Raw genomic sequence first — 12,606 nt, 5'->3', positions numbered from 1 at the left:
TTTAACATTTATCATTTTAACAGCAGCAGGGTGTTTTGTTGTGATAACAGAGCATAGGGCTTGACATTTCTCCTTGCTGTTCTTAATCAGTAATGTAATACTGATTGGAGAAAATGTGCTCTACAGACTCAGCACTGCCTTTTTGTAGTGGCCTCTGGATGTTCATAGGAATATCTGATGGGTTTTGGAGGATATTCCTTGTAGTTCTGATGGATTCTTTGCTCTGTACACATTAAGATCATTAGGAGCCTTTTTTCTTTAAGCTGGGAAGTCCTAATACATTCAACTGTATCCTACTTCAAGCTCAGTAAATTGGTTCAGTTCCATCCACTCATTTATTTCCTCCTAAGAAATTCAGGATTTATTTCGCATCATGGTGGGCCTTTGTTAAAAAGCATCCAACTTAACAATTTCAAAGACTAAATAAGGCAAAGCAGTTCCCAGTGGGCACTATTTCCAGTTACCAGAAGTGTATTATGTCCAAGTGTTCCAGCCATGACTCTTGCACTTGCTGTGGTTTTGCATTTCTCATAATATAGCCTGGACTAACTGAATGATAATCAGAAGGCATACTTGAGACTTTTAGTGACAATCACGTGCCTCACCAAGGTTGGATACCTAGCAGCAAGCAGCCTGACATTTGGTTCTATCTCTGAATCTAACAGAAAATCTAACAGGTCCAGAAAAACATCTACTTCTGCTTTATTGACTATGCCAAAGCCTTTGACTGTGTGGATCACAAAAAAATGTGGAAAATTCTTCAAGGGATGGGAATACCAGACCACTTGACCTACCTCCTGAGAAATCTGTATGCAAGTCAAGAAACAACAGTTAGAACTGGACATGGAACAACAGACTGGTTCCAAATCAGGAAAGGAATATGTCAGGGCTGTATATTGTCACCCTGCTTATTTAATTTATATGCGGAGTATATCATGCAAAATTCTGGGCTGGATGAAGCATAAGCTGGAATTAAGATTGCTGGGAGAAATATCAATAACCTCAGATATGCAGATGACACCACCCTTATGGTAGAAAGCAAAGAGGAACTAAAGAGCCTCTTGATGAAAGTGAAAGAGGAGAGTGAAAAAGTTGGCTTAAAACTCAACATTCAGAAGGCTCAGATCATGGCATCTGGTCCCATCACTTCATGGCAAATAGATAGGGAAACTGGAAACAGTGAGAGACTATTTTTTTGGGCTCCAAAATCACTGCAGATGGCGACTGCAGCCATGAAATTAAGAGACGCTTGCTCCTTGGAAGGAAAGTTATGACCAACCTAGACAGCATATTAGAAAGCAGAGACGTTACTTTGCCAACAAAGCTCCATCTAGTCAAAGCTATGGTTTTTCTAGTAGTCATGTGTGGATGTAAGAGTTGGACTACAAAGAAGTCTGAGTGCCGAAGAATTGATGCTTTTCAACTGTGGTGTTGGAGAAGACTCTTGAGAGTCCCCTGGACTGCAAGGAGATCCAACCAGTCCATCCTAAAGGAAACCAGTCCTGAATATTCATTGGAAGGACTGATGCTGAAGCAGAAATTCCAATACTTTGGCCATCTGATGAGAAGAGCTGACTCATTTGAAAAGACCCTGATGCTGGGAAAGATTGAAGGTGGGAGGAGAAGGGAACAACAGAGGATGATATGGTGGATGACATCTCCGACTCAATGGACATGAGTTTGAGTAAACTCCGGGAGTTGGTGATGGACAGAGAGGCCTGGCATGCTGCAGTCCATGGGGTCACAAAGAGTAGGACACGACTGAGAGACTGAACTGAACTGAACTGAATCTAACACATGAGAGGGTCGCCCTTCCTACTGCTACTGCTAAGTCGCTTCAGTCATGTCCAACTCTGTGCGACCCCATAGATGGCAGCCCACCAGGCTCCCCGGTCCCTGGGATTCTCCAGGCAAGAACACTGGAGTGGGTTGCCATTTCCTTCTCCAATGCATGAAAGTGAAAAGTGAAAGGGAAGTCTCTCAGTTGTGTCCGACTCTTCGAGACCCCATGGACTGCAGTCCACCAGGCTCCTTTGTCCGTGGGATTTTCCAGGCAAGAGTACTGGAGTGGGGTGCCATTGCCTTCTCCGGCCCTTCCTACTACTGTAAGTTAAATCCTTGCCTAGTATGTTGCTGACTTTTGCCCGGTGTTAAACTCCTGAGGCTAACAGCTAACAGGAGATTCTTAGCAAATTCTCAAATTATTCTTCCTTTGACTCTCTAGATCAGACTTGTTGTGGAAGAGGGATTGAATCAGCTGCCATATGAAGAATGCATGGTGACCACTCCAACAGGTAATCAGGGCTGTTACTCTCATATTCTCATAAAAATTCTGTGGTGGAATTGGGGGAAAATGAGAAGAAAGCAGTCTGAGTAAATCAGTATGCAAAATGAGCCATCTGCATGGAGCTGTTCTTTTAAACAACTTATTAAATTTGGGGACATTTAGTAAAGAAATTTATGTGAATGACTTTTGTTCATAGCTTGTTTGTCAGTTTAAGTTAAAGGTTAATAAATATTCTTCAACATTCGGATGTTACCTTTGATGATGGCACATTGGGACCAGAGCTAAGAATTGCTGTCAGCTTACCTTCACCTTTGTGGGGAAGATGCTGGTGTTAACAAATGTGTGGGGTGGTTTAGCAATGGAAGCTCCAGGTAAAAAAGAAAAGTAAAAAAGAAAATAAAAACGATGAGGATTGGAGAAGAGTATTTAGATTTGTTCTGCTCTAATAGAGAACAGTCAAGGATCCCTATTTTAGGGATTTGAAATTCTGATATGGTTCTTTATTAAATAATGGAAACTGTTATATCCAAAGGTTGATTTTGTGAAAATTAGGGATTAACCTTGCTGCATCAAAATTGATACAAATTCAGTCTGAGATCAAGGCATGAATGTGTCTTGATAATTACTTCAGTCTTTCTCTTCTGCTTTTAAACACAGAATGCAGGTTAATAAAAGTGGACAGGAATAAGGAGGTTCTCTGCTGTGGCTCACAGCGGGCTCCTAGTTTGAATTTATGGGGTTTCTAGCATTCTTGGACAGAGAAGGCAATGGCACCCCACTCCAGTACTCTTGCCTGGAAAATCCCATGGATGGAGGAGCCTGGTAGGCTCCAGTCCATGGGGTCGCTAAGAGTCAGGCACGACTGAGCGACTTCACTTTCATGCATTGGAGAAGGAAATGGCAACCCACTCCAGTATTCTTGCCTGGAGAATCCCAGGGACAGAGGAGCCTGGTGGGCTGCTGTCTATGGGGTCGCACAGAGTTGGACACGACTGAAGCGACATAGCAGCAGCAGCAGCAACATTCTTGGAATGCAACAATTCTCCTCTAAATTCAATTTAAGAAACGTGTATGTAATTATCATAAGGCTTATTCCTGCTCGATGAAGTCTACCTCTCCCAATTATTCCCACAGGCTTCTTATGAAGAATTAACTATGAAAAATCATGACTCTTCCTATTGGTTTCACAGGGAACCTAAGATGTTATACAGTGTGTTTGGACAAGAGTTGTTCTGTGCCCATCTACTTTAAACCATAGATACTTTGTTAAATAAATAGTTGCTCCAATGATGAAAGATAAATTATTTGGTTTTATTCCCCAACAGGGTACAAGTATGAAGGCGTGAAATTTGAAAAGGGAAATTGTGGGGTCAGCATAATGAGAAGCGGTAGGTTTGTGTATGTGTGACTTTGTCTCTCTGCATTCTTAGATACAGTTGCTGTTTTCTGAGAGGCAGGCTTGTCTCCTGAGCTTAAATCTCACCACCTGTGTTGTCTATCCTCATAGTGCCTTTGAATCATGGCCCATGTATTGCCGAGTTTGGCTAATTTTAATTGCAGAGCATCTTCCCTAGTGGTGTGTCCCCATGGGCAAGCCAGCTTTGAAAAATTCAGAGGAGAGTGGAAGAATAGGAGGATGTAATGATACTATCTTGGAGAGAATAGGGAAGCTTGAAGATTGATGGAGTATGTAATAGCACAAATTCAGACCTGTAGAACTTTGAGCACTCGACTAGAGAAAATCTTTGTTCTGGTTTTTAAATTTCTTTTGTGAGGAACAGTCCTACCCTGTCAGGAGCTGGACTGAATGGCTTGTTTAATATTTTTAGTTTTATGTTTGCTGAGTATGTGATTATGTAGGCAAAAGAACTTAACTGTGATTAACTCTAAGTATTTCCAATTGCTAGTCTAATGTGTTTGTGTTTGAGTCCAACCAATTGCCCTTGTAAATTAACCTTTGTGCAGCAAAATCACATGCCTATAACTAGGACCTATACCTGTTACATGGGGATGATTATTTCCATTCAGCAACTTAATTCATTAATTATTCTTTGTACAAGATCCAGGGTATGGTAGAATCCCCACTTGCTTGCATTGTAAACAGATGAATTTTTTTCCCTTTGGCTGAACCTTGTGCATATGGGATCTTAGTTGCCCTGCCAGGGACTGAACCCATGCCCCCTGCACTGGGAGTGTGGAGTCTTAATCTCTGGACCACCAAGAAAGTCCCCGGATTTTTCTTTTTTCACATATAAACATTCCCATTGCTTCTCTGGCTATGAAGTTCTGTTTGTGAACAACTGGATATCTCAAATAAAACAGGAGCTTTAAGCTCCTTTTTTTAAAATAGAAAGTAGCTCTTAAGTAATGATAGGATTTTCAGAACAATGCTGTTCAACCTTTTAAAACTGGTAAAGACAATGGAGATGGACTTTTAAGGCACAATTTCTTCTGTTTTAGTCCAGCTTCTGCCCTAAAGGCAACAGCATGGTCCTTGCACCCCTAGTGTATACCAGACGACCTTGGAGTGATGCATAGAGAGGGTGTTTTTAACTTTAGTAGCTCTTGGTTTATTTCCATATCTATTAGAAAGAAACTTTTTATATTTTCACTAGTGATATACAGTTTCCTCTTAAATGTAAACAAAAATAATTAATTTAAAGAAAAATATTAAGTAAATAACTGTACAAGAAGAATTTTGATGTGGCCTGAAATCTTGAAGATGATGTGAGAATGATTGACTTTTAGCAAACACTTCCTTAAATGAATTCAGACTCAAAAATAGCTTTACCTTCAGAAACCAAGGGGATAATGGTGGTTTTGGTTTGGATCCCTGGGGGAAGAAGGAACAGCATATTACTTTTTCACTGTTTACCAGCCAAGCCTCTGCCACTGAAGTCATTGCTGGGGCTACATGATATCTCTTGATGTCAGCTTGATCTAAATGGAGAGCCTTTGGTCTACAGCCCTCATTCTTCCATAATATTTTATATTTTTATCTGATGAAAGTAATACAGTGTCCTTAAAATAATAGAATTAAAATGTTCCTGATATAGAAAAGTTCAGAGAGCAGCTTAAACACTTTATTACCTGTAATCATGGAAGCATGACAACTCTAAAACTTGTAAGCCAGCAGTAAAGTTAGCTTATCCTAGTTTCGTTGACCAGCCCTTAACCTAGTTTCATTGACCTGAACTAAGTATAAAATCATATTTTATCAGAAGTGGAAGCTATTAGCTTAAGAAGAATTGCTTCCATTTTGACAGTGTCTTTATTGTGTTAATAATAGTCACAAGCTCTTCTTTGGCTTATTCTCAGACTTTCACTCTATCTACTCTTAATCACTCTTTCTTTTTTATTTCCTACTTCAAGGTGAGGCCATGGAACAAGGTTTACGAGACTGCTGTCGATCCATACGAATTGGAAAGATCCTGATTCAGAGTGATGAGGAGACACAAAGAGCCAAAGTATATTATGCCAAGTTCCCCCCAGACATTTACAGAAGAAAAGTCCTTCTGATGTATCCAATTCTCAGTGAGTTGTTTGCATTTAATTTGTAACCTTTGATTAGGGTTAAAATTCAGCTTAGTGCCTACCTTCTAGGTACCCTTCTTTAAAAATGAAACTGTTTCTAAATGTGTTCTTTTTTTGTTTTTCTCAGTTGGATTTGAAGTTGCCCTGGGCAGTTCTCTGGGGAATTTTTATTGTGTAATAAGAAAATACACATTAGTCAAACTTTATTAGCTCCAAAAAGCTTCTATTTTAAGATTAACAGATTGAAGCAAAAGATTTAATGAGGCAAAATATATAGAACACGGAATATATATTAAAATATGTCCCTTTTCTAGCTCAGAGTATAGCAATGGTTTTCTCAAGGATTTATTCTCTTTGGAGGTAATATTTTTTTCTCCTATTCTAGTCTTTTCCTATGCTTGCTCAGATCCTAGAGTTGGGGGTAGCAGGTGGGTATTACATTTGATATCTCAAATACTGAATGAATTTAGGGCTTGTGCATTTGAAAGCTGAAAAGTACATGGGTTATGTCTGTTGTTGAAAATAACATCATTTATAAAAAATGGGCATCTTCAAATGAAGCTTTATCTAGGAGTATCTTATGTTAGATTACTAAACTGCTTTTACTTTGAAGCAACTTCAAAGGTATTTTGAGATGAATGTTAAAGTTTCCAATGCATTTGATTTTCATTTGATTTCAGGTACTGGAAATACTGTAATTGAAGCTGTAAAGGTTCTCATAGAACATGGAGTTCAACCTAGTGTTATTATCCTACTCAGTCTGTTCTCCACTCCTCATGGTGAGTTCAACAAGAGGCAGCATCTGGGGCTCTGGATGGTCATGGAGTGGTTAAGTGTGCATCTGTCCAACCATTCATCCTGAAGAAAAGTTCATTTGCTTTCACATTAATTCCTAACTGAATTTTGATAATTATAACCTGTGTTTGTCATCTCTAAGCTTAGTTGTAATACTTTACACCATTCAACCACTCTAATGTTCAAATTCAAATGGAAAAGTATGAACTAACCACACTGAAGGGAATTGCAGTTGTTTTCATGGTGGCCCTGTTTGAGTAGAGCTTGCTGGTGGCTGAAAGGTCCCTATTTCTCTGGCTTCCCACCTGAGCCTGAGAAATGCTCTCAAACAGCAAGAAAATCAAGGTTCTAGCTAGCCCTGTGGTCTTTCTGAAGTAAGCTTTGTAGTATGAAGCAAAGAGCAGAAGTTTTTAAACTTAGACTTCTGCTCAAAGGGCATGATGAAAGAACTTGTGTTCTTCATTTACTGAGAGAGGTAAGCCTAATTTAAGACACTGGGTTTCTTTGCCATAAGACAATTATGAAAGTATCCTAAAAAAAAAATCATAAAGGCATGTAGAAATTCAGTGTTTAGGATAGTCATTGAAGAGACTATCATTTTCATGTAAGAAAAAATTTGAAAGTATATAAGTGACTTACTTGGAAATAGTTAAATAAATATACAGTTGACCCTTGAACAATGTGGGTTTGAACTGTGTGGATCCACTTATATGTGGATATTTTTCAGTACAACACAATCCATGGTTGGTTGAATTCATGTATGTAGAGGAACTACAGATACAGAGGGCTGACTGTAAGTTATATGTGGATTAGCCTCCATGTTGTTCAAGGATCAACTGTATGTAATATAAAACTGTTAAATCGTGTTTTTGAAAAAATATTTAATGATGTCAGAAAATCTAAATGTAAAAGCAGAATGAACGATAGCTTTAGTGAGGCTGACCACTCAGCCATCACCACAATCTTCTGTTGACTTTCAGAACTATGAGTTAGGCTGCAGACTTTTTTAAGAGTTAGAAAAGGAGTGACTTTAGCCTTGCATATAGGAAGGTCATATCCAGGACCTGCTTACAGTTTTCCTCATGTTTGATCAATCTATTTTTAGCAACTTTATTGAGATATAATAGACATACAATATATCACATATTTAAAATGTAAAATTTGATACGTTTTGACATCATTGCAACAAAAAAAAAATTTGGTCAGTCAAAACAACAGAAGCACAACAGCATTAGAATAGGATAAAATGTCATCACTAAATTTAGAGATGACTAATACAAATTATTATGACTACCAAAATCTGACTTGGGTTTAACATGAAACCTAATAAGTCTTTCCTCAACATGAGAGGCTAGACAGATGCACAATACTAATTCAATTTTTATTTGAAATTAATAGTGGTTGTCTTAGGGTGGTGGAATTCTAAGTGACTTATGTTATTTTTTAAGCTTTTTTTTTATTTTCCAAATGTTCTACAATGAATTTGTATTTGTTTTATAAGAGAAATGTGTTGCTTCTAGTTAGAGCATTTCCTCATTTCCAAAGGTTCCGTATCTCAGTCAACCATGAAGAGGCTACAGAAAAACCACTTGAGAGAGTCACACTTAGTAGACCATTGATTATTTTGCTGTTTCATAATGAGAAATTACCTGTAGTTCAAATGTTGATGGTTACAAAGGCTGATTTGCTTGGTCATCTGTCTATATAACAGAGGTAGCATTGTAAATTTTGAGATCACCAAATAATTATTGGGTTTTCTGTCTTTGGGAGTAGAAAAGTAACTGTGTTAGTTCTTTTTTTTAATTTTTTAACTTTATAATATTGTATTGGTTTTGCCATACAATGACATGAATCCACCATGGGTGTACATGTGTTCCCCATCCTGAACGCCCCTCCCACCTCCCTCCCCGTCCCATCCCTCTGGGTCATCCCAGTACACCAGCCCCGAGCACCCTGTATCATGCAACGAACCTGGACTGGTGATTCGTTTCACATATGATAATTTACATGTTTCAATGCCACTCTCCCAAATCATCCCACCCTCGCCCTCTCCCACAGAGTCCAAAAGACTGTTCTATACATCTGTGTCTCTTTTGCTGTCTCGCATACAGGGTTATTGTTACCATTTTTCTAAATTCCATATATATGCGTTAGTAGAATAGGATACTCATTCTTTGACATTATAGATGAAAAAATCTTCCTCTGTAGCATCCTTGCTATGGCTTTTTAGTTTGACTGGGATCCAAGCTAGTCCCTGTCTTTTCCTCCTCCACCTCCTCCCCGCCCAGGCTAGAGTTATAAATTCTCAAAAAGTAGCTTTCTGTGATATAATAAAAAAGTCTTTGCACTTGTTTCAATGTGTTCCAATTGAGAAACCATCATCTAATGTATGATCCTGTTTCCAGAAGGACTGTATTCTATCAGCTGCCTTTAAAATAAAACAAATGACTCGTTAGGGGAAAAGTTGCTATAACTGAATATATTTTTCATGTATCGAATACAAAACAGTTTGATTCTAAGAATTTATTAGTGAATGGGTGGAAACATAGTCTGACTACTATAAAAACTTTTCAGGTATCAGAAATTATATAAATAAGAGATTAACCAAGTCTAACTGTTTGTCCAAAGGTTATTGCTCTCTGTCTTCTGTCAGTAGTAGACCTATTGACTGACCATAAAATTACTGAATTCTAGGTAATGTTATTAAAAAAAATCCCACCATAATGACAATTTTTCTTTTATTTTTGAAGGTGCCAAATCAATCATTCAAGAGTTTCCGGAGATCACAATTTTAACTACTGAAGTTCATCCTGTTGCACCTACACATTTCGGACAGAAATACTTTGGAACAGACTAAGTTATTGAAGGAAAATTATTCTTCTGTGTAATATTACAGTTATGTTTTGAGTTTCTACCTGTTTGGCTAATTCACTTAAGGGATGACATAGAAAATTGTGTTAAAGATACTTTATAATGTTTGGAAGTAGGTATAGTAAAAAGGAAATACTTGAGTTTTTTTTATTATTATTTAGTTATTTCTTGACTGTTGGTACCAAATTCAACAATGAAGCACATACAACTCTGAAAATGCTTTAATAATGCTCTTATACAAATTGCTGATTCCTCAGTGCATTGAAACTGTTCCCTAATTTATGAATCTCAGTTTAGAGGTTGCTTGCAGCCACAAATAAAACCCAAATGGAAGTCAGTTCATTGGCCCACTATAGTTTGCATTTTGTTTAGTTTGCTTTTAGTTCTAGGGAGATTTCATGTATGTGGCTGTTGTTACCTTCCCCTACTCTTTACTTTGTGGTACTATACATGTTGGTAACTTGGAGAGAATGAAAAAAGAATACCTCCTAGAATTTTACATTTCCACTAATATCCTCACTCAATTGGCACTCTTCAGTTAAGCCATTATGTTCTTCGTGGCTCGTTTCCTACCCTATGCATTGTTGGTAGGTGCTTTGTCAGTGTAATGCAGTGAAGAGGATAGTAGGGCATTTCCAGCACTGGAACTGTGACGTTAATTTACTTAGTTTGAACCAGGGATATCTGGATGCTGACAAAGGAGGGTTAAATAGTGTTAATGGTATTGATGCACTAGAAATAAATTAGTTGGTGGTGGTTTTTCTGAGATATGGGAGGAAAGATGGTTTCTTGCTGAGTTTATGGCCAATAAGTAAATTAAAATGCTTCATTTTTCACTTGGATGTTTCTACTAAAAGTCTTTGATTTGGAGCTTAGTTATTTTGCATGTTTGTCAATTATAGTTGTATTAAAATGAGAAAAATACTTGATATTAAAAAAATCCTAAGATTTATATGTGTTTATATTTAGGCTCCTGAAAAGAAGAGAAATCATCTTAGAAATCGCTGTTCACATTCTGAAACTTGCTTGTAGAATCCTGATCTCATTTTACATTGATATTAAAACACTTTAACAGTGGTGGCTGGTTGATTACTTGATTAATTATACTCCCATAGTCCCATAGGCAGCTGTTGTGGCTTCTGTTTAAAACAAACAAACAAAAAAAAACCGAAAAGAGTAGCAGGCAGTTTCTTAAAAAGAACCAAAGCAGATCAGTTCAGTTCACTTCAGTCGCTCAGTCGTGTCCGACTCTTGGCCACCTCATGAATCTCAGCACTAAGCGCGACGGCGGCTGCGACCAGCGCGCACTCAGCGTGGCCGAGAGGAGCTACCCCAGTCCGAGCTCAGGGGCAGAAGCCGAGGGAACCCATGCCCGAAGGGCGGTGGCCAAGAGGAGTTACCCCACGTCCGAGGTAAGGGGCAGTGGCCGAGAGTGCCAGGCTGCAATGGCGCAGGAACGGCAGAGAAGAGCTACCCAAGTCCGAGGTCAGGGGCGGAGGCCGAGAGGAACTACCCCACATCCGAGGTCAGGGGCGGCAGCCGGGAGGACCAACCCCATGTCCAAGGAGTGGTGGCTGCGCGGGCGCAGGAGGACCTAGAGGCGCTATCCCATGTTGAAAGTCAGGAAGGGCGGTGGTGAGGAGATACCCCTCGTCCAAGGTAAGGAGCAGTGGCTACGCTTTGCTGGAGTAGCCATGAAGAAATACCCCACGTCCAAGGTAAGAGAAACCCAAGTAAGATGGTAGGTGTTGCCAGAGGGCATCAAAGGGCAGACACACTGAAACCATACTCACAGAAAACCAAAGCTGATAGAAGGCAGCAAAGATTTGGGAAAAGGAAGAAAAACTGGTATATGATGGATTACATTTTCCCTTTGGAGTCTAGAAGCACTTCACTATATTTTTCCCTTTATTTTTGAATACTGTCATAACAAACCAAGATTAATAGATTACCCATATTACAATTCTTCCAAGGCAAATGTTGCTTTCATATTCTTATCATCTATACTTGTCAGTTAAATATTTTGATACAATGTGGATTTCCTTTTGTCCTGATTAGCAGAAGCTGTAACTGAAGCGAATTGAAACCAAAATCTTTCTCTCCTTATCCCAGGAAAGATGTGAGTCAGCAAATTTAGATAGAGACCAGATCTTCTTTAGGTTGATGCATTGAATTAGTTGGAAAGATGATGTCTACCACTGTAGGCATCAGTGCTTCTGAGGTAGTGCTTATATTAGGGTTTCAATATTTTGTTAGAAGTGACTTTCTAGAACATGAGACAAATTCATATTTGAGTATAGTTATAAAACCATATTTCAAGCAAATTAATTTTATATTATCAGCTATTTAAATTTAATATGTCTTTATTCCTTTTCTTCACTATGCATGATTGGTAATTGATTATATTTGGTTCCCACATGAAGAGAATTCCTACTATAGGCAGTAGGAATTGTTCAGTGGTGTTACATTTCCCCTGGAGATTTCAAAAACAGTTGTAACTATGTCTTCTGAAGTTTGGATCTTTTTAACAAATGAAGCATTATTTGTAGAATTAATCACTTGCCTGGTGGCTTCCCTGGTGGCTTGATGGTAAAGAATCCACCTGCAATGCGGGAGACCCGGGTTCAATCCCTGGGTTGAGAAGGCATGGCAACCCACTCCAGTATTCTTGCTTGCAGAATCCCCATGATAGAGAAGTCCTTGGGGTTGCAAAGAGTTGGATACAACTGAATGACTAAGCACAGCACAATCACTTGCCAAGACTCTCTGAATCCAGGAAGATTTCTAAATGACAAAAAATTAGCAGACTATCCAAAACTATATTGTTTTTAATGACATGAACTTTACCACAGTATAAACTGTAGACTCCGTGTTGAAGAAATCCTAACACAATAAAAACAAGAAGCAGTATACATCAGTGTTTCTCAAAAGTTGAACGTCCTGCAGAATCACTTGGAGGGCCACAGATGGCTGGGCCTCACGCCTGGAGTTTCTGGTTCAGTAGGTCTGAAGTAGGGCCCAAGGACTTGCATATGTAAATTCCTTGGTGATACCCATGTTGCTGGTCTGATGGCCACAACTTGATTTCAGACATTCCTTTTTTTTTTTCAGACATTTCT

General features: G+C 38.7%; 1 protein-coding gene across 2 annotated transcripts in view; it reads left to right on the top strand.

Moving 5' to 3' along the window:
* Positions 1–10,564, top strand: part of UPRT (uracil phosphoribosyltransferase homolog) — a 30,248-nt gene extending 19,684 nt beyond the window's left edge. The window contains exons 3-8 of one of the 2 annotated variants that reach the window (XM_061409678.1): positions 2,225–2,294; positions 3,613–3,675; positions 5,660–5,821; positions 6,502–6,600; positions 9,367–9,511; positions 10,457–10,564. In XM_061409678.1, the coding sequence (XP_061265662.1) occupies positions 2,225–2,294; positions 3,613–3,675; positions 5,660–5,821; positions 6,502–6,600; positions 9,367–9,473 (501 nt within the window). In that variant the 3' untranslated portion in view covers positions 9,474–9,511; positions 10,457–10,564. Of the gene's footprint in view, positions 1–2,224; positions 2,295–3,612; positions 3,676–5,659; positions 5,822–6,501; positions 6,601–9,366 lie in introns of both variants that reach the window. The other variant, XM_061409677.1, reaches the window with a different exon arrangement.
* Positions 10,565–12,606: the final 2,042 nt, after the last annotated feature.

The sequence above is a fragment of the Bos javanicus genome, chromosome X (assembly GCF_032452875.1).
Source record: "Bos javanicus breed banteng chromosome X, ARS-OSU_banteng_1.0, whole genome shotgun sequence".
In the NCBI taxonomy this organism is placed as follows: domain Eukaryota; kingdom Metazoa; phylum Chordata; class Mammalia; order Artiodactyla; family Bovidae; genus Bos; species Bos javanicus.
This window is presented reverse-complemented; position numbering and strand designations above follow the sequence as displayed.